The sequence below is a fragment of the Macaca fascicularis genome, chromosome 7 (assembly GCF_037993035.2).
Source record: "Macaca fascicularis isolate 582-1 chromosome 7, T2T-MFA8v1.1".
NCBI lineage: Eukaryota > Metazoa > Chordata > Mammalia > Primates > Cercopithecidae > Macaca > Macaca fascicularis.
In genome coordinates this window covers 8,698,346-8,720,998 of record NC_088381.1, presented here as the reverse complement: position 1 = coordinate 8,720,998, position 22,653 = coordinate 8,698,346, and the positions used below count along the sequence as shown (strand labels likewise).

Sequence of the window (22,653 nt, the reverse complement as noted above, 5' to 3'; positions counted from 1 at the left end):
TTTTTACAAGTTCAAAAGAAACCGAATAGCAATCAGAGATTCATCTAAAAAGTATGTTTACAATATCAGTTCTCATCCAGCCTGATCTCATCTAGTACCATTTATATCCTCTTATAAGTAATATTGTAGAAAAGGATCTTCACAATGTAAGACTCGGGCACACTAGAAGTTCTATGATAAAAGACCAACTAGATCTGAATGTCCAAACTTACTAGAGAAGAAAAGTGGAATCACTCGATCTCCTGACCTCGTCCTCTGCCCGCCTTGGCCTCCCAAAGTGCTGGGATTACAGGCATGAGCCACGGCGCGTGGCCTTATTTTGTTTCGAGGAGTGCCTTTTGGTAAGGGTGCCCAGGAGGAGGATGACTGTGGAGATGGGCAGGTGCCCTCCCTGCTGTGCAACTGGCTGACGTCCTGGCCCGGGGCTCTGCCCAGGACTGCCGTGTGCCCTTTTTGCAGTTCCCTTGGCAGTGGGTGAGCCCAGTTCTCTCCACCAGCTGAGGCCCAGGCTGCAGTGGTGCTGGCCAGAGAGAACGGAGTTAGCGGCCCGGGACCTGCGGCAATCCACAGCAGGAGTCAGAGCCTGACTTTCCCGTCTGGGGAGTGAGTCGGTGGATCTCGTGGTTTTCAAGGATTCATCCAGCTCTGTTTTCCTGGGCCAAGGGTTTGTCCCAAGACCTGTGGCTGATGCCCTGGGCTCCAGCCTCTCTATCCAAGGGAGCAGGGCTGAGCAGAAGTCGGCCTCCACATGCCTGGCTTTTCATCCCCATCCTGAGCTGCCTGTCTCTGGCTTCCCCATCAGTGCTGGTGCCCCTTGAGGAGAAGCCTCCCAGAGGAAGAGTTGGCCAAAAGGAGTGTTTATGTGTGACTTGGAAGGCAGAAGGAAAGAGACAGCAGTTGCTGTCTGGAGGCGGCCGTGGCTGTCCAGCGTCACTGGCCAGGTCGAGGTCCATTCTGCCTGTACACAGCAAGTCCATCACTGTGACGCGGGTTTTGCAAAAGAAAAAAGATAGATTCACAAGACCGCCAAGTGAGGAGGTGGGAGAACAGCGCTGAAATCCTTATATCCCTGGAGATAAGGCTGAGGGCTGTTTCTAGGTTAGGTAAGTGTGATGGTCTAAAATGTGGGGGGAGGTGATTGGCAGTGGGGAAAAATGAAGTAACAGGTTCATTTTGTGCAAGTGTTATCAGGCAGCTGGCCGAACTCGGTGGCTCATGCCTGTAATCCCAACACTTTGGGAGGCAAAGGCGGGCAGATCACCTGAGATCAGGAGTGTGAGACCAGCCTGGCCAACATGGTGAAACCCCATCTCTATTAAAAATACAAAAATTAGGCTGGACACGATGGCTCATGCCTGTAATCCCAGCACTTTGGGAGGCCGAGGCAGGTGGATCAGGAGGTCAGGAGATCGAGACCATCCTGGCTAAAACAGTGAAACCCCATCTCTACTAAAAAAAAAAAAAAAAAAAAAAAAATACAAAAAATTAGCCAGGCATGGTGGTGGGCACCTATAGTCCCAGCTACTCGGGAAGCTGAGGCGGGAGAATGGTGCGAACCCATGAGGCGGAGCTTGCAGTGAGCTGAGATCGCACCACTGCACTCCAGCCTGGGTGACAGAGCGAGACTCTGTCTCAGAAAAACAAAAAAAAAATACAAAAATTAGCTGGGCGTGGTGGTGGGCAACTGTAATCCCAGCTACTTGGGAGGCTGAGGTGGGAGAAGTGCTTGAACTCAGGTGGCAGAGGTTGCAGTGAGCTGAGATCGCGCCACTGCACTCCAGCCTGGGCGACCGAGCCAGACTGTCCAAAAAAAACCAAAAAGCCTGGGTGCGGTGGCTCATGCCTGTAATCTCAGCATTTTGGGAGGCCGAGGCGGGCTGATCACCTGAGGTTGGGAGTTTGAGATCAGCCTGACCAACATGGAGAAACCCCATCCCTACTAAAAATACAAAATTAGCCAGGCGTGGTGGTGCATGACTGTAATCCCAGCTAGTTGGGAGGCTGAGGCAGGAGAATCTTTTGAACCCAGGAGGCGGAGGTTGCGGTGAGCTGGGTCACACCATTGCACTCCAGCCTGGGCAACAAGAGCCAAACTCCATCTCAAACAACCAACCAACCGAACGAAAAACAAAACAAAAGAAAAAACACAGTGTAACAAGTTATTATAAAGTCACTGCTCAGGGACCAGCTTGCCCATCCTGTGCCTTTAGAGGGAAGCTCCCGCCCACTGTTCTTCAGTTTTATATCTTAAGTACAGGAGTCACCAAACTAGGCCTATGTACCACAGCTGGCACCCAGGCTTTATTTATTTATTTTTTGAGATGGAATCTCTGTCCCCCAGGTTGCAGTGGAGTGGCACGATCTCTGCTCACTGCAACCTCCGCCTCCTGGGTTCAAGCAATTCTCCTGACTCAGCCTCCCAAGTAGCTGGGATTACAGGTGCATGCCACCACGCCTAGCTAATGTTTGTATTTTTGGTAGAGATGGGCGTTGGCCTCTCAAAGTGCTGGGATTACAGGCATGAGCCATGATGCCTGACCCAGCCTTTTTGAAAATGAAGGTTTTGGCCAGCACAGTGGCTCACGTCTGTAATCCCAGCACTTTGGGAGGCCAAGGCAGGCGGATAACCTGAGGTCAGGAGTTCGAACCCAGCCTGGCCAACAAGATGAAACCCCGTCTCTACCAAAAATACAAAAATTAGCCAGGAGTGATGGCATGCACATGTAATGCCAGCTACTTGGGAGCCTGAGGCAGGAGAATCACTTGAACCCAGGAGGCAGAGGTCGCAGTGAGCCGAGATCACACGATTGCACTCCATCCAGCCTTGGCAACAAGAGCGAAACTCCATCCCAAAAAAATAAAAAATAAAAAATGATGTCCTTTTTTGCATCTCAACCCTTTTTTATTTTTTTTATTTTGAGACAGGGTCTCACTCTGTTGCCCAGGTTGGAGTGCAGGAGCCTGATCTTAGCTCACTGCAGCCTCGACCTCCCCAGCTCACATGATCCTCCCCCCTCAGCCTTCCAAATAGCTGGGACCACAGGCGGGCACCACCATGCCCGCCTAATTTTTGTATTTTTTGTAGAAATGGGATTATGCCATGTTGCCCAGGCTGATCTTGACTTCAGGGCTCAAGTAATCTCTCTGCCTCCACCTCCCAAAGTGCTGGGATTACAGGCGTGAGCCACCATGCCCAGCCCTGCTTTAAATTAAAGTGTATTTCACTTGATATTAGTACAGCCACTTTGGCGGTTTTTTGCTTACTATTTAAATGTTGTATCTTTGTATCCTTTTACTTTCAATCTGTTTATTTTAATTTAAAATGTTTATCTTGTAGATAGCACATTGATGGATCATATTTTCTTTTTTAATCCTTTCAGCCAGTCGGCTTTTCTTTTTTTGTGAGACAGAGTTTTGCTCGTCACCCAGGCTGGAGTGCAATGGTGCGATCTCAGCTCACTGCAACCTCTGCCTCCTGGGTTCAAGCGATTCTACAGCCTCAGCCTCCTGAGTAGTTGGGATTACAGGCGCCTGAAACCATGCCTGGCTAATTTTCATATTTTTAATAGAGACGGGGGTTTCTTCATGTTGTTCAGGCTGGTCTTGAACTGCTGACCTCAGGTGATCCACCACCTCAGCCTCCCAAAGTGCTGAGATTACAGGCGTAAGCCACCGCACCCGGCCAAAGTGAATTTTTTTTTCTCAGAAAATCTATTCCATTCTTTTTCCAGAAACCAAGTTTGTACAACTAAAATAAATATTTATACTCTACTTTTTTTGTTCTGAGGTCTTACTGAGTTTTAATAGAATTTCATCTTTACATGTTTAGAAAAATTAGAAAATACAGATAAAACATAACTAAGTAAATAATAACATCTTTTCCTTCTGTTCAAAGTTCATTACTATTAGCCGAGTGCAGTGGCTCACACTTGTAATCCCAGCATTTTGGGAGACAGAGGCGACAGATCACTTGAGCCTAGGAGTTCGACACCAGCCTGGGCAACATGGCAAACCCCGGTCTCTACAAAAAATACAAAAATTAGCTAGGCGTGGTTGCTTGTGCCTGCAGTCCTAGCTACTGGCAAGGCTGAGGTTGAGAACCACGTGAAACCGGTAAGTCAAAGCTGCAGTGGTGCAGCCTCTGTCCCCCAGGCTGGAGTGCAGTGGTGCAATCTCGGCTCACTGCAATCTCCGCCTCCCAGGTTCAAGCAATCCTCCTGCCTCAGCCTCCCAAGTAGCTGGGATTACAGGCGGGCACCACCACACCTGGCTAATTTTTGTATTTTTAGTAGAAAGGAGGTCTCACCATGTTGGCCAGGCTAATCTTGAACTCCTGACCTCAAATAATCCACCTGCCTCGGCCTCCCAAAGTGCTGGGATTACAGGCGTGACCACCATGCCCTTTTTCCTTCTTAGAGGCAGGATGTCACTCTGTCGCCCAGGCTGGAGTGCAGTGGCATGATCTCAGCTCACTGTAGCATTGACCTCCCAGGCTGAGGCGAGTCTCCTGCCTCAGCCTCCCGAGCAGCTGGGATCACAGGTGTGCACTACCACACCTGGCTAATTGTTAACTTTTTTTTGGAGATGGGGTCTTGCTATGTTGCCCAGTCTGGCAACATGGGATCCTCCAACTCCTGGCTTCGAGGGATCCTCCCACTTCGGCCTCCCAAAGCCCTGAAAATTACAGACATGAGCCACCATGCCCAGCCTATATTGTTGCATATTTCTTCCATTGTGTTTTGTGGTCGCTGGAGGTCTGTTTCTTCTTGGATTCCCTGCACAGCGTTCCACAGCTGCTCCACGTAATCTGCCCAAGACTTCTGCTGCATTCAGTTGAGCACACAGGAGGAAACTTCACTCCCCAGCCGACCACACAAAGATCCGTTCTCATCCCCAGGGCAGCTGCTCTGGCCACTCGACCCACGCCCTGGATAGCTCCAGTTGCTGTGAGCGCGACCACCCGCCGCGTGATTAAGAGCGCTCCGGGCCGGGCAGTCTCCCGTGGGAGTGGGGGCGTGGGTGAGTGCGACGGAAATCCCGCCTTCCGGCGCCCTCGCTTGACCCTGGCCTCAGAAGGTGAGCTCCAAGTAGGAAGATGAGCGGGATTGCGGGAAGCGGGAGAGCCCGGAGGACTGCGAAGCGCTCGTCTTCACCATTGGCTGCGCCCGCGGAGCAGCCTCGTTGCGATTGGCCGTACGCGGGGGGGCGCGGGAGTCTCGCCTCGGCCCGCCGCTAGGGCAGTTAGAGGCGCGGGGATCCGGGCTGAGCCGGCGGCTGCTGGGAGGCTGTGTCCAGACGCCGGCGGGGCCAGGCGGCCCGGCTCTGCTTGTGCGGTCCTGGTCTGGGGCACCGGGGCGGCGGGAGGCGGAGGCGGTGCGGGCGCGGGGCTGGCGGGCGGCCGGGCCTGGGAGGCAGGGGTGGGCGCGGCGGCCGCACCGGGGCCTGCGCGGATAGCCGGCGGGGCAGTCTCGGGCCTCTCTCCATCTCTTAAGTGGTGGTGGCTGTGGGTTTTTCTGCAGGCGATCGTTTTGAGTAATTTGTTTCACGCACGCGCCGTGCTGTGGGGTAAATGCTGCTTTCATGTGTCCGTTAAAACGGTGGGTTTCCTGTCGTGTGTGTGTACCTTTTGCATTTGAGGGCAGATGACATTGTGACTTGGTCTCCTGTGACCATCTGTTCTCAAGGTCTCGCCAGCGTGGTGCAGAAACCCGGCCCACCCTGCTTACCTTGGAAGGCGGCTTTCCCTTCCCCACCTCCCTTTCCCCTCCATCTCTTCCCTGTTTCCCTCTCTGCCCTCACTCCTGTCCCCCAGCTCTTCTCTCCCCTCTTGCTGTTCTCTCTTGCTTTCTCTTTTTTCTGCATTAAACATTTCGGGAGTGTCTTTGTAAATTATTAAAAAGCGTTAGGTCTTAAACATGTGTGTTTACTTGCAGGCCTGAGAACCGGGAGGACGCTGGAGAAAAGCTGCCCTCTGAATGTTTGTTTGGCTGCCCAGGCTCGCCTTGACTCCAAATGTTCCGTTGAAAACATATACACAGGTGGGGTTTGCCATGTCTTTTTCTTGGCGTGTTTCTGCTTCCATGTTTAAATTTCTCGTGTAAGGCTGTTTTTTTTAGGCCATGTAAGGGGAAGTTAGTTGTATCTTCCTATGTTAGAGGAGCAGGTTTATTTCCTCCTATAACTTAAAATGTAGCAGTCTTGGCCGGGCGCGGGGGCTCACGCCTGTAATCCCAGCACTTTGGGAGGCCAAGGCGGGTGGATCACGAGGTGAGGAGATCGAGACCATCCCGGCTAACACGGTGAAACCCCGTCTCTACTAAAAATACAAAAAAATTAGCCGGGCGTGGTGGCAGGCGCCTGTAGTCCCAGCTACTCTCGAGGCGGAGGCAGGAGAATGGCGTGAACACGGGAGGCAGCGGAGCTTGCAGTGAGCCGAGATCTCACCACTGCACTCCAGCCTGGGCGACAGCGCGAGACTCCGTCTAAAAAAAAAAAAAAGGTAGCAGTCTTTATGGCTGTTTTTGTAGATTGTGCACGGCTGCCTTTTAATTAGTTTCTTGCAAGTGCACTACCCTTGAGATCTATTAATAGGCAAAATTTTTTTCCTATTTATTATTACTGGCTAAGAAATCTGCCACACTCCTCACCATATCATGATGACTGTTATTTGTTACTGATAGTATTTGAGCTGTTTAGTTAACTGTGGAGGGGAAAATTGGAGAAGTCAGTTGCAGTAATTATGGCCGAGAGAAACTCACTCATTTTATGAGGTCTTGTGTTTGTGTTTCTGGAGAGACAAGAGGGAGTTCAGTTGAGCTGTTTGTTTTGTATTTGTAACCAATACAAGGACTAAGGACAGTTGTGTTGAAACTGAGGTCATGATGTTAGGATCTTGAGGGCTGAAGGTTCCAAATCAATGGTGTGTATATAGAATTCTATCTGACTTGAAATTTCCCCTTTCTGGACCTCCGGATGCTGAGGCTGACAGTGTCCATGTGACAGTGCCTTCCCTGACAGGAATCAGAAACCTTTTTTTTTTTCTTTTTTTTTTTTTTGCACGTGTCAGTAATTCATTATATTTTTAAAACTTTTCACCTCTTCCTCCTAGTCCTCAAATACTGATTTGTTAATGAATTAAAATGTTTCCCAAAGTGTTTCCTGTGAAAGAACAGTTGCAAAAATACTGAAAGAAAAGTTAAGTACATGGAAAAATCCGAAATATATGTTTTATTCATTACATTTGATGAATTTTTTTGTTGTTGTTTTTTCCTCTTGAGAGGGCATCTTACTCTGTCGCTCAGGCTGAAGTGCAGTGGCTTGATCCTGGCTCACTGCAACCTCTGCCTCTTGGGTTCAAGCAGTTCTCTGCCTCAGCCTCCTGAGTAGCTGGGATTCCAGGTGTCCTCCACCTCGCCCAGCTAATTTTTTTTCTTTTTTTTGAGGTGGAGTCTCGCTCTGTCGCCCAGGCTGGAGTGCAGTGTCACCATCTCAGCTCACTGCAAGCTCCGCCTCCCGGGTTCACGCCATTCTCCTGCCTCAGCCCCCCAAGTAGCTGGGACTACAGGCGCCTGCCACCACACACGGCTAATTTTTTGTATTTTTAGTGGAGACGGGGTTTCACTGTGTTAGCCAAGATGGTCTCGACCTCCTGACCTTGTGATCCACCTGTCTTGGCCTCCCAAAGTGCTGGGATTACAGGTGTGAGCCACCGCGCCTGGCCCTAATTTTTGTATTTTTAGTAGAGACCGACTTTCACCATATTGGCCAGGCTGGTCTTGAACTCCCGATCTCATGATCCGCCCACCTCGGCCTCCCAAAGTGCTGGGATTACAGACGTGAGCTTCCACGCCCGGCCCATGTTTGATGATTTTTTTTTGTCCTTTGTTCTTGTAAAAATCATGGTTAGAAAGCAGAGTATAATTATTCTTTACATAGATCCCAAATGATTAGGGTTTGTAGGGAGTTTTTTTTGGCATTCAGTAAATGTTTTTATTTTTAGTGTGGAATGTTGTGTGTTTTTTATTATTAGAAATTATTTGTAGATTTATACATATCAAATTCCATTCTTTTTTGTTTGAGACAGAATCTCACTGTGTTGCCCAGGCTGGAATGCAGTGGTGCCATCTCAGCTCACTGCAACCTCTGCCTCCCGAGTACAAATGATTCTCTTGCCTCAGCCTCCCAAGTAGCTGGGACTATAGACGCCTGCCACCATGCCCGGCTAATTTTTGTATTTTTAGTAGAGATGGGGTTTCACTATGTTGGCCAGGCTGGTCTTGAACTCCTGACCTGGTGATCCACCCACCTTGGCCTCCCAAAGTGCTGGGATGACAGGTGTGAACCACCGTGCCTGGCCTCAAATTCCATTTTTCAGACTATGAATATTTTATTTTATTTTCTGAGACAGGGTCTTGCTCTGTTGCCCAGGCTGGAGTGCAGTGGTGCTGTCTTGGCTCACTGCAACCTCTGCCTCCCGAGTTCAAGGGATTCTGCCTCAACCTCCCAAGTAGCTGGGATTACAGGTGTCTGCCACCACACCTGGCTATTTTTTTTTTTTTTTTTTTGAGATGGAGTCTCGCTCTGTCGCCCAGGCTGAAGTGCAGTGGTGTGATCTCGGCTCACTGCAACTTCTGCCTCCCGGGTTCAAGCAGTTCTCCTGCCTCAGCCTCCCGAGTAGCTGGCATGACAGGTACCCGCCACCACTAACCTCCACCTCCCAGGTTCAAGCGATTCTCTGCCTCAGCCTCTTGAGTAGCTGGGATTACTTACAGGCGCACGCCAGCACTCCCGGCTAATTTTTGACTTTGTCATAGAGACAGGGTGTCACCATGTTGGTCAGGCTGGTCTTGAACTCCTGACCTCGTGATCCACCCACCTCGGCCTCCCAAAGTGCTGGGATTACAGGTGTGAGCCACATTTTTAGTAGAGACGAGGTATCACCATGTTGGCCAGGCTGGTTGCAAACTCCTGACCTCAAGTGATCCTCTCACCTCGGCCTCCCAGAGTGCTAGGATTACAGATATGAAGTACTGCATCCAGCCTAATTTTGTATTTTTAGTAGAGACGGGGTTTTGCCATGTTGGCCAGGCTGCTCTAGAACTCCTAGGTTCAAGTGATCCTCCTGCATTGACCTCTCAAAGTGCTGGGATTACACGCGTGACCACCACACCTGGCCAGTGGGAGGTCTTCCTTCCCTTCTCTCCAGCATTCTATAAGCAATGTTTTTGGGCAATGTGTGTTCAATTTTCTCTATATATACCTTGAACCCTACAGTAGTGAAAGGAAGAGTAGACAAATATTGAAGCTGATGTGATGTGGGCTTTGAGCTGGTGGTGCTAATTATTGTTTTCATGGCCTTCAATGCCTTCATCCTGCTTTTGCTGTTGTAAAGTGTTCTAATTTATGCTCCTGAGAATAACACTTGAGGTGTACTTGGGGTTCTTGTCTGCTTCCTGGTGACTGTCGAAGCTTTTCATCTTGAAGAAGGGAGATGACCAGTGTTACAGTGTACTGAGTTTAAAGAATTTTGCATTTTTTTATTTGTAAAGTTTATAGCCAGATGTAGGATAGGGGTGACATGCTTTCTCTAAAGGGCCAGATAGTAAATATTTTAAGCTCTCAATGGACCATATGGTCTCTGTCATAGCCATGGGCCCTTGCAGCTGTAGTGCCAAAGCAGCCACAGATATACTATGTCTGTGGGCAGGGGAAGTTCATTCTGTAAACTTTATTTATGGACACCAAAAGATGAAGTTCACAGAATGTTTGCAAGTCACAAAATACTGTTTTTCTTTTTTTTTTTTTTTTTTTTTTTTTTTTGAGACGGAGTCTCGCTCTGCCACCCAGGCTGGAGTGCAGTGGCCGGATCTCAGCTCACTGCAAGCTCCGCCTCCTGGGTTCACGCCATTCTCCTGCCTCAGCCTCCCAAGTAGCTGGGACTACAGGCGCCCGCCACCTCGCCCGGCTAGTTTTTTGTATTTTTTAGTAGAGACGGGGTTTCACCGTGTCAGCCAGGATGGTCTCGATCTCCTGACCTCGTGATCCGCCCGTCTCGGCCTCTCAAAGTGCTGGGATTACAGGCTTGAGCCACCGCGCTCGGCCACAAAATACTGTTTTTCTTTTGATTATTTTTGAATCATTAAAACATAAAATACGGTGGCCGGGCGTGGTAGGTCACACCTATAATCCCAGCACTTTGGGAGGCCGAGGCAGGCGGATCACCTGAGAACAGAAGTTCGAGACCAGCCTGGCCAACATGGTAAAATCCTATCTCTACTAAAAACAAAAAATTAGCCAGGCATGGTGGTGCATGCCTGTAATCTCAGCTACTCGGAGGCTGAGGCATGAGAATCACTTGAACCTGGGAGAATCACTTGAACCTGGGAGGAGGAGGTTGTGGTGAGCCAAGACTGTGTCTCAAAAGAACAAAAGTAAAATACTTTCTTTCAGACCATACATGAAGAGGCTGTGGGCTGGGTTTGGCCCCTGAGCTGTGGTTAGTGACCACACACACACACACACACACACTGTGGTTAGTGACCACACACACACACACACACTGTGGTTAGTGACCACACACACACACACACACACACACACACAGGGCAGTCAGGCATTTAGAGCCAGCACCTGTGTTCTCAGCCGAGCTGCGTTCCTGGCTGGGTTCTACTTTCTTTTCCGGGCCCTGAGGTGTCTACCTTGGTAAACTGGAGACAGCAAAGCCTGCCTGCTTCCAGGTTGGTTGTGAAGATTGAAAAGGGTCATGTTTTCTTGTCAGGCCAGATGCTTTGTGTAGGACATGTTAGGTTTCACTTTTTTTTTCTTTTTTTTTTTTTGAGATGGAGTCTTGTTCTGTTGCACAGGCTGGAGTGCATGGAGTATAGTGGGGAGATTCCAGCTCACTGTAACCTCCGCCTCCCGGGTTCAAGCAATTCTCCTGCCTCAGCCTCCTGAGTCGCTGGGATTTACAGGTGGCTGCCACCACGCCCGGCCAATTTTTATATTCTTAGCAGAGATGGGGTTTCACCAGGTTGGCCAGGCTGATCTCGAACTCCTGACCTCAAGTGATCCGTCCACCTCGGCCTCCCAAAGTGCTGGGATTACAGGTGTGAGCCACCGCACCTGGCCCATTTTCACTTTTCATTAGCTGCTTTTTTCCCCCGTTTATTTCCTACCTTTCTGTGAAGGATTTCTGAATTAAATGTATTTCATGTCTTAACCTTCTGAATTGTTTGTTCTCTCATTTTCCATGTTGCTGAGGAAAATAACAGGCTACGCGAGACATATTAAATTTGTATGTAGTTGCTCAGATCAGGAGAAATGCTCACCTGGTGCAGAATGGGGCTCTGCTCTTGCTTCACCCAGGATGCGTTTCCTAGTTCCTTACTAGGGTGGGGACACACCGTACTCCAGCCCTCCGGACCCCGCTCCCCGGTCTGGCATGATTCCACCAGACTATCTTCCAGCTGTCCTCCCTGGACCTAGATGTTTTCTTTCTCTTTTTTTTTTTCTTCGAGATGAAGTCTCACTCAACGGTCCAGGCTGCAGTGCAGTGGCACAATCTTGGCTCACTGCAACCTCCACCTCCCAGGTTCAAGTGATTCTTCTACCTCAGCCTCCCAAGTAGCTGGGATTACAGGTGCCTGCCACCACGCCCAGCTAATTTTTGGAAGACAGGGTTTCACCATTTAGATCTTGAACTCCTGACCTCAAGTGATCCGCCCGCCTCGGCCTCCCAAAGTGTTGAGATTACAGGCGTGAGCCACCGCGCCCAGCCCCTGACCTAGATATTTTCTCTGACCCTTTCCAAAGCCTGATTTGCATCGATTAGTTATATGTGTGTGATAGGTTTTTCTAAAGATTTTTTAGAAGTTACCTTTTTACTTTAGTATAAAAGTGCTTTGAGGATATGCTGAATGTTAAATACATGTTTGTTGAATTTCTTTGAAACTTTAATATTAATGAGAACCATTAACGTTTTTTTTTTTTTTTTTTTTTTTTTGAGATACAGTCTCGCCTTGTCGCCTAGGCTGGAGTGCGGTGGCGTGATCTCAGCTCACTGCAACCTCCGCCTTCCAGGTTCAAGCAATTCTCCTTCCTCAGCCTCCCGAGTAGCTGGTATTACAGGCGTGAGCCACCACGCCTGGCTAACTTTTGTATTTTTAGTAGAGACGGGGTTTCACCATGTTGGCCAGGCTAGTCTTGAACTCCTGACCTTGTGATCCGCCTTCCTTGGCCTCCCAAAGTGCTGGGTTTACAGATGTGAGCCACTGCACCTAGCCAACATTTTTTTAATTAAAAAAGTTATATAAAATTTATTTTATTGTGGTATCTAGTTCAGGAAATTTTGACCTCTATAGATTCATGTAACCCCCGCCATCATCAGGATGGAGAAGTTTCATCACCCCAAAACCTCCCTTGTGCTGCTCCTTTTTATCACATGTTCCCTGGCCTCGTACCCTGGCAACCACTGATCTGTTCTCCATCAGGATAGGGTATTCTTTTTGAGAATGTCATGTAAGTGGAACTGTATTTTAAGTAATGTTTTGAAACCAGCTTCATTTACTTCTAGTTATATGTTTGAGATTTCTCTGCTGTTCTGTGTATTAACAGTTCTTTTTATTGCTGAAAAGTGTTTCATCATTTGGATGTACCATGTTGTGTTTATCCATTCTGCTATTGTAGGACCTTGTGGTTGTCGCCATTTTTCTATCGCGATTGTATTCCTGCTATGAGCGTTTCTCTACAGATGTCGTGTGAATGTAGTTTCCATTTCCCTCGGATAGAAACCTAGTGGTGGGAAAGTTGGGTCGTGTGCTGAACTGTTTTCATTTCAAAGTGGCTGATTTAGTTTGCATTCCCACTGGCAATCTGTCATGTTTCTGTTGCCCTGTGTCTTAGTTAGCTCTTGGTGTTATCGGTGATTTTTAGTTGAGCCATTCTAACAAGTCTAGTGGGATCTCATTGTGGTTTAAATTTGCATTTCCATAATGGCTAACGATGCTGAGTATCATGTTCTTCTTTGCCACTCTTGTATCCTCTGTGAAGTCTCTGTTCAGATCTTTTGCGTGAAAAAGCTGTATCATGGAACCAGTAAAATAACCAAGGAGAGGTTGATTAAAGTTCTGTTTATAACCCCAGAAGATTCCTGCCCTAGGGATATGGGATGGCTGAACATAGGACGCCGACACTGGACAGATGAAATAGCAGTTTATTAGTCACGCGTGCTCACAGCCCTGGAGGTGGGGGACGCCGCATGCCACACGGGGGCTGCACTTGGGAACAGAGTGAGCCACCAGGGGCTGTGGGAGGCACATTTTGTAGTAAGAAGAGAGTGAGATGACCTTGCTTCCATGGGAAGACGTGATTGGCTTGTTCGAATACTTCTGGGCCGGCAGGGATGAGCAGGTTGGGGTCTGCTCTCTGTGATAAGGAGGGTTGTTTGGCTTTGGAACCTTATCCGTGGGAGCAGAGCTCGGAGGAGACCTTGTGGTTAGGCTATTTGAGGCCTTCTTGATTTTACCAACGTCAAGGCAGCACGTAATATTTAGCCTTAATTTCAGGCCACACAATACCTTCTTCTATATCTACTTTCTGTGGCACTTTCAAAACGTTTTTGTCCTTAGTGTTTAGCAGCTGATTACGATGTGCATAGTCATGGCTTCCTTTGGATTTATGATGTGTGGGCTTTGCACAGATTCTTCCATCTGCCTCGGTTTATGTCGTTTGCTGAACTTAGAAAGTTTTCAGCCATTAGTTCTTTGGATATTTTTTTCAGCATTGTACCTTTTCTCTCCTGTTATTAACCAGTGGGGTCTGTGCTAATTCTAGGTAGGTAGTTTCAGAACTGAATTGCACTGTGGGACACATAGCTGGGTGTCCCAGAGAACTGGAGAATTGCCTGGTGCAAAAGTCCATCCATTTGGTGTCAGAAGTGTTGTAAACAGAGGAACTGTTTCCTTAGAGATTTTTAGACACTCATTATTTGTAATCTGGATGGGATATCATATCTTCCACCGATTTAGATACATTTTTCTAATTATGTTGTTTAGATGGTTAGTAACAGCCTTGTGTGATGGAACGTGTTTACATGTCAAGATTAAGGTTACTTCTCTCTCCTCTTGGCTATGTAAGGAGTTTCACGGCAGTTGTTTTGACAGAAACTTCACATTGTCAGTGGCCTAAAGTCATTGTTCTCAGCTTTTCCTTTGTGTCCCAGTGCTCTTGAGTTATGCTCTCACTGATAGCGCCCCTGCATAGCAGTGCTTCTCAGTTGGCAGTGGAGTAGGGCCTCGTAAGGAGTTAAAAGATTTTTGATTTATACTCCTGTTCTACACCCTCCCTTTCCCCATGGATACACAAGCATTGGGCCACACTGGATAAAGCAATTGGTGTGAAATTGAAGTAGGTGAATATCAAAGACTAAGTTTCTCAGTTGTGAAATCTACTAGGGAGTTAATGAAATATCATTTTGGAAGACATGCTTTAAGTAATTTGATATATTGGTTTCTTTTTTTTTGAGACAGAGTCTCGCTCTGTCACCCAGGCTGGAGTGCGGTGGCACAATCTCAGCTCATTGCAAGCTCCGCCTCCCAGGTTCACACCATTGTCCTGCCTCAGCCTCCTGAGTGCCTGGGACTGCAGGCTCCCGCCACCATGCCCAGCTAATTTTTTGTATTTTTAGTAGAGACGGGGTTTCACCGTGTTAGCCAGGATGGTCTTGATCTCCTGACCTCGTGATCCACCCGCCTCAGCTGCCAAAAGTTCTGGGATTACAGGCACGAGCCACTGCTCCCGGCCGATATATTGGTTTCTTTATGAAAATCGTACTGGATCTGTAACAGATATGATTGATGTATTTTATTTTTAAGTTGTCAAACATTCAGTTAATGATGTGTGTTGTAACTTTTCGGGGAGGGACATTTGCAGAGACTGACTAATGGTATGACATTGTGAAAAGCGGTTACAGATTAAAATTTTTTATTTTTGCAGATGATAGTGCGGAACAAAGTGGAACAAAGAAAGAAGATCTGGATGACAAAGAGGAAAATGATGAAGAAGAAACTCCTGCACCTGTGCACAGCGCAAGTCAATTCTGCACAGCGGGTTATGGGGCAAGCAACCAGATAATCTGGTGCGTTTTGACACTTAGGAAAGCTTAATCTGACGCTCCTTATCTAAATAACTTGGATGGATTATTAGTATTTTTGGTAACAATTTTTTTGTGTTGTTTTTTTTTTGAGGCGGAGTCTAACTCTGTCGCCCAGGCTGGAGTGCAGTGGCGCAATGTCGGCTCACTGCAAGCTCCACCTCCCGGGTTCAAGGGATTCTCCTCCCTCAGCCTCCCGAGTAGCTGGGACTACAGGCGCCCGTCACCACGCCCGGCTAATTTTTTTGTATTTTTAGTAGAGACGGGGTTTCACCGTGTTAGCCAGGATGGTCTCGATCTCCTGACCTCGTGATCTGCCTGCCTAGGCCTCCCGAAGTGCTGAGATTACAGGCGTGAGCCATTGCGCCCCGCCTGGTAACAATTTTTAAAATGTAATTTAAAAAAATTAAATATTGTGGTAAAATATACATACCATAAAACTTACCGTTTTAAACATTTTTATGTGTACAGTTCATCGGCATGAAGTATATTCACATTGTTCCCCAGCCATCACCACCATCCATCTCTAGAACTTTTGCATTTTCTCGGACTGAAACTCTGTATCCATGAAACACTAACTCCTTGCTGCCCCCAAGCAAACGCTGTTCTACTTTTGTCTCAGAATTTGATTACTCAAGGTGTCTCCTGTAAGGGGAATCATCCACTATTTGTCCTGTTGTGACTGGGTTCTTGAACTTCTTAGGTCTTTGGGGTTCATCCGCATGTGTCAAAATTTTCTTCCTTTTAAAGGCTCAATAGTAGTCCTTTATATATGTAAGCCACATGTTATCCCTTCATCATTGGCCACTCAGGTTGCTTTCATCTCTTGACTGTTGTGAGTAATGCTGCTATGAACATTGGTTTACAAGTGTCTTCTTGAGTCTCTGCTTTTAATTCTTTGTGTCTATACCTAGGAGTGGAATGGATCAATAATGTGTAGGCCTTTTGTTATTATTTTTTTTTTTTTTTGGAGAATGAGTCTCGCTTTGTCGCCCAGGCTGGAGTGCGGTGGTGCAATCTTGGCTCACTGCAAGCTCCACCTCCTGGGTTCATGCAATTCTCCTGCCTCAGCCTCCCAGTAGCTGGGACTACAGGTGCCCACCACCACTCCCGGCTAATTTTTTGTATGTTTAGTAGAGATGGAGCTTCACTGTGTTAGCCAGGATAGTCTCGATCTCCTGACCTTGTGAGCCACCACGCCTGGCCCAGTATACATCTTTAACTTGTGACTGTCCACTTTCTTTTTTTTTTTTTTTTTTTGAGACAGAGTCTCGCTCTGTCACCCAGGCTGGAGTGCAGTGACGCAATCTCAGCTCACTGCAAGCTCCACCTCCCAGGTTCATGCCATTCTCCTGCCTCAGCCTCCCGAGTAGCTGGGACTACAGGCGCCCGCCACCACACCCTGCTAATGTTTTTGTATTTTTAGTAGGGACGGGGTTTCACCGTGCCAGCCAGGATGGTCTCGATCTCCTGACCTCACAATCTGCCCACCTCGACCACCCAAAGTGCCAGGACCACTGTCCACTTTCAAATGGTATTACACTGCCTGAGCCGCAGGGCAGTGCTCTGACCACAGCTTCCTGCTTCTGACCTGTTCTTGGTTGGTTGTGTTGCTGTATCATATGTCCAAGTGAAACATGGTATAAACCCCACAATATGCTGTTTCTGTTTTTGCTTTAAATAGGCATTTACATTTTTTCTCCTCAAATTCGAAAAGAGAAAAAAAAAGTCTGGTTTTTTTTGAGACAGACTTTTGCTCTTGTTGCCCAGGCTAGAGAGCAATGGCATGATCTTGGCTCACTGCAACTTCCGCCTCCTGGGTTCAAGCGATTCTCCTGGCTCAGCTGGGATTACAGGCATGTGCCACCACACCTGTCCAGTTTTGTATTTTTTGCGTAGAGACAGGGTTTCATCACGTTGGTTGGGCTGGTCTCGAACTCCTGACCTCAGATGGTCCACCCACCTCAGCCTCCCAAAGAGCCACCGCGACTGGCCAAAAGTGTTTTCTGTTCACCTACATGTTTACCATTTTGGGCCCATAAGGTTTTGTTTCTATCCCAGCTGCCTTCTGGTATCATTTTCCTTCAGTTTGGAGATGCCCCTTTACCATTTCTAGATCTGCTGGCAGAGAAGTTTTCAGTCTGTCACGGTATCAATTTTGGCTTTACCTCTGACTCCACACAAATCACTTCGTCTCACCTTGGGCCTGTCATGTATAAAATAGGAATAAGTGGCCGGGCACGGTGGCTCACGCCTGTAATCCCAGCACTTTGGGAGGCCAAGGCAGGCAGATCATGAGGTCAGGAGACCGAGACCATCCTCGCTAAGGGGGTGAAATCCCGTCTCTACTAATAATACAAAAAAAATTAGCCAAAAAAATCAGCTGGGCGTGGTGGCAGGGGTCTGTACTCCCAGCTACTCCGGAAGCTGAGGCAGGAGAATGGCGTGAACCTGGGAGGCGGAGCTTGCGGTGAGCAGAAATCGCACCTCTGCACTCCAGTCTGGTGGCAGAGCGAGACTCAGTCTTTAAAAAAAAAAAGGCCGGGCGCGGTGGCTCAAGCCTGTAATCCCAGCACTTTGGGAGGCCGAGACGGGCGGATCACGAGGTCAGGAGATCGAGACCATCCTGGCTAACACGGTGAAACCCCATCTCTACTAAAATATACAAAAAAAAAAAAACTAGCCGGGCGCGGTGGCGGGCGCCTGTAGTCCCAACTACTCAGGAGGCTGAGGCAGGAGAATGGCGGGAACCCGGGAAGCGGAGCTTGCAGTGAGCTGAGATCCGGCCACTGCACTCCAGCCTGGGCGGCAGAGCGAGACTCCGTCTCAAAAAAAAAAAAAAAAAAAAAAGGAATATAATGTAAATAATTAAAATTATATAATATATATAAAATAAGTGAAAGTCCTTACTCAGAGAGTTGCTGTGCAGATGACATGAAATAATACACTTGAAGCTCCTAAGTCAGTGCCTGGCACATACTGTTTGATGTGATTTAAAAAATCTGTTGTTTTGCCTTTCTCCTTCTTTCCCCTCACCTAGGCATCAAAGTACTTACAGTTATGGGCGGGTAACTAGACCAAAAATATACCTTTCTTGCTCAGATTAAAGCCCAGCTTATTGACTCAGGGTGACTTTAATGAAGAGGGTTTTCTTTGGAAGCTCTGCTTGTTCACAGGTTCAGAGCTTTGGCAGAACCAGCTATCTACCTGGCAGCCTTGAAGGAGCTTGGATTAAAAGCATATTCTTGAGTCACATCATCTTTAATCAAACTGCAAGTGGAATTTGTATCTTTTATAATAGCTCCTATTACTTTCATTCCTTTTTTTCTTTTTTGCTCTTCCATCTCAACCTAAAAAGAACAACACATTAATTTGAGCCATAGGAATTTAGAACTTGTTGTTTCTTTTGCTAGATACGTTTGACTAAAGCTTCCTTTTTCACAGGTTCATTTTTTCTAACATTTTATGATGAAAAATATATACAGAAAAGTTGAAGGAGTTTTGCAGTGTGCACCCACATATTCACCACCTAAGACTGTGCCGCTGGCATTATCCCACGTGCTTTATCACAGCTCTCTCCACCTTTTCCTGCCTCTATTCCTCCATCAGTCCCTCACATTTTTTTTGCAGTGTTTCCAAGAAGACCTCTGGACACTTGCTTCTCAACACTGCAGCGTGCAGGCCCTCAGCAGGAGTTCAGAAGTGCACATTTCACAGTGAACCTTCTGGGAGTGTTGACAGATGACAGCTTTCCTTTTTGTCTAACGAAAAGGGCTTGCTGGTCATTTGGTGTTGTAATCTCTTAGTGACTATCTACATCATTCTTAATGATTCTCTCTGCTGTGTAAAGTAGGTCTAGGAGGACCTTTCTGACATTGTTAGCGTAGGTTTTAGCTTAAGGTTTTGTAAATGCTGTTTATCAAAGTGATGAAGTTACCATTTGTTGCTATTTTCTGAGGATTTTTATCATGCATGAGTATTGAGTTTTGTCATTTGCTTTTTCTCAATCAATTGATATGTAATCATGCGATTTTTGTTCTTTAGCCTATTAATAGGGTGGGTTACATTGATTTTTGACTGTTGAACCAACTTTGCATTCCTGGAATGAAACTACTTGGCGATGATGTGTAATTCTTTTTATATATTGTTTAATTCTACTTGTTAATAATTCACTGAAAAAAATTTTTGTTTTTTGAGACAGAATCTCACTGTGTTGCCCAGGCTGGAGTACAGTGACCAAGTCTCGGCTCACTGCAAGCTCCACCTCCCGGGTTCACACCATTCTCCTGCCTCAGCCTCTCAAGTATTTGGGACTACAGGCACCCACCACCACGCCCAGCTAACTTTTTGTATTTTTAGTGGAGACAGAGTTTCACGTGTTAGCCAGGATGGTCTCGATCTCCTGACCTCGTGATCTGCCCGCCTCGGCCTCCCAGAGTGCTGGGATTACAGGCATGAGCCACTGTGCCCAGCCAATTCACTGAATATTTCTGTGTGTGTATATATATAAAGTCTATTGTTCTGTAGTTTGTACTGTCTTTAGGTTCGATATCATGCTAATAATAGCTTCTTAAAATGAATTGGGAGGTTGTTCCTCTTCCGGTTTCCAGAAAAGATTGTTTTGAGTCTGAATTAATTCTTTTTTCATGTTTGATGGAATTATCCAGTGAATTCATATGGGTCTGGTAATTTCTTTTTTTCAGGATTCTTAGAATTATGAATTCAGTTTTCTTGATAGTGGTAGGACTTTTCAAATGATCTACTTTATATTTGGTGAGTTGTGGTAATTTGTATTATTTGAGGAATAAGTCCATTTTTCCCAAGTTGTCAAATTTGTGTGTGTAGAGTTATTCCTAGTAATTTCTAATTATCTTTTTTGATATCTTTAGAGCCTGTGTCATCACTAATGTTGGTAATTTATGTCTGTTCTTTTTTTCTTTCTTTTTTTTTTTTTGGTCAGTCTTGCTTAGAGAGGTGTGTCAGTTTTATTGATCTTTTCAAAGAACCAGCTTTTTGCTTTACTGTTTATTATTTTTCTGTTTTCACTTTGTTTCTGCTCTTACCTTAATTATTTCTTCCTTTCTGCTTACTTTTGGGTTTATTTTGCTATTTTTTTTTATTTTAGGTTGTCAAGGTGCACACTTATATTATTGATTTGTTTCCAAGTTTCTAATGTACCATTTATTTAGTGCTGTAAATTTCTCTCTCATCACCCACTGCAGCTCTTTCCCTACATGTTGATGTATAGTACTTGCATTTTCTCTCAGTTCAGAATATATTTTAAAATTTCCCTTGAGACTTCCTCTTGGATCCATGGGTTATTTAGAAGTTTAGTTTCTGAGAGTTAGGCAATTTTCGGGTAATTCTCGTTGACTTCTAATTTGTTTCCATTGTTGGAGGGAACATATGCTTGTGATTTTAATTTCAAAAAATTTGTTAGGTTTGTTTTATGCCTCAGAATATATTCTGACTTAGTATTCGTTTTGTGGATCCTTGAAAAGATTAAATATTCTGCTGTTATTGGCTGGAGAGTTCTATGAAATTTGATTGGATCTAGTTGATTGATGGTGATGTTGAGTTCTATATCCTGGTGGCTTTTCTGTCTCCTAATTTTATCAGCTGTAGAGAGAGATTTTGAGGTCTCCAACTCTAAAAGTATAGATGTCTTTTTCTCCTTTCAGTGCTGTTCATTGTTTTTTGTTTGTTTGGTGTATGCACGTTTCGAATTGCTGCGTCTTAATGGTGGATTGACCAGGTTCTCATTTTGTAACGTTGCCGTCTCTTCCTGGTAAATATATATATATATATATATATATATATATATATATATATATAGGGACGGAGTTTCGAAGTTTCGCTCCTTTAGCCCAGGCAGGAGTGAAGTGGTGCAATCTCAGCTCACTGCAGCCTCCAACCCCATCGAGTTCAAGTGATTCTCCTGCTTTTTCTGAGTAGCTGGGATTATAGGCACCCACCATCACACCCAGCTAATTTTTGTATTTTTAGTAAAGATGGGTTTTGCCATGTTGGCCAGGCTGGTCTCAAACTCCTGAGCTCAGGTGATCCACCCAGCTTGGCCTCCCAAAGTGCTAGGATTACAGGCATGAGCCACTGTGACTGGCCCTCCTGGTAATTATCTGTGGTCTGAAGTTTACTTTATTTGATGTTAATGTAGCCTGCTTCTGCTGTCCTTTCAGTAATGTTTGTATGATCTTTCTTTTTCTATACTTCTATTTTCAGTTTGCCTGTTTGAAGTCACTTTGTTATGGACAACATGTAGTTGGATGATATTCTCTCGTCTACTCTCCCAGTGTCTGTCTTTTAACTGATGTATTTAGACTGTTCGCATTTAACTTAATGTCATTATTGGTAAATTGAGGCTTAACACTGCCATTTTGTTTTGTATTTTCTATTTGTTCTGTTTTTCATTGTTTCAGTTTGGTTCTTCCTTGGTCTCTGTGGTTTACTTGAACATTTTTAGCATTCTATTTTGATTTATCAGTAGTGTTTCAGAATATATCTTTTTGTAGAGTTTTTTTAGTAGCTTTTCTAGGTAATATATTACATAGAGATTGAGCATCTCTAAACCCAAAATGCAAAATCTGAAATGCCCCAAAATTGGAAACTTTTTGGCACCCCAGCATGACACCCCCAAGTAGAAAATTCCATTCATAAGTAGTTAGCATGAACTTTGTTGTGAGGAAAGAGAGAGACCCTCTCACGTTGTTTTATGTTGTTTTATACTCAGTACCTGTTTTAAGAAAAAACAATGAAGTAAAACCAAAGGCAGGCAGCCCGGCGCCAGGCCCAGAACCAGGCCTGGGTCTGCCTGACCTAAACCCAGTAGTTAAAAATCACCTCATGACTTAGAAACCGACGTTCCTGACATTGTATAGAAGAACCTTGTGAAACTCATAGAAGAACATCGTGAAACTCCCGGCCCTGTTCTGTGTCACTCTGACCACCGGTGCATGCAGCCCCTGTCACATACCCTCTGCTTGCTCAAATCAGTCACGACCCTTTCATGTGAAATCTTCAGTGTTGTGAGCCCTTAAAAGGGACAGAAATTGTGCACTCGGGGAGCCTGGATTTTAAGGCAGCAGCTTGCCGATGCTCCCAGCTGAATAAAGCCCTTCCTTGGACAACTTGGTGTCTGAGAGGTTTTGTCTGCGGCTCGTCCTGCTATAGTTTCATGCACAAAATTACTAAGAATACTATATAAAATTACCTTCAGGCTCTGTGTATAAGGTATATATAAAACATAAATGAATGTATTTAGACTTGGGTCCTATCCCCAAAATATCTCATTACTTATATGCAAATATTCCTAAATCTGATAAACATCTGAAATGTGGAACACTTGTGCTCCCAAGCATTTTGTAAGGGACACTCCGCCTGTGTGTGTATGAACACTCATTAGATTGTACCTGGTGTTGTCATTTACCAGTTTCAGGGATATAGAAGCTACCTCCCTTGATGTTCCTTTATGTTCTCCTGTTCATAAT

General features: G+C 46.0%; 1 protein-coding gene across 1 annotated transcript; it reads left to right on the top strand.

Annotated features, from left to right (window-relative positions):
* Positions 1-2,530: 2,530 nt before the first annotated feature.
* Positions 2,531-22,293, top strand: LOC123566800 (uncharacterized). The gene is made up of 5 exons (XM_065547573.1): positions 2,531-2,584; positions 4,755-5,076; positions 5,934-6,038; positions 14,992-15,133; positions 18,779-22,293. Exons 1-5 carry the CDS (start codon positions 2,531-2,533, stop codon positions 18,891-18,893), a joined length of 738 nt encoding a protein of 245 aa, XP_065403645.1. The 3' UTR covers positions 18,894-22,293.
* The last annotated feature ends 360 nt before the right edge of the window (positions 22,294-22,653 follow it).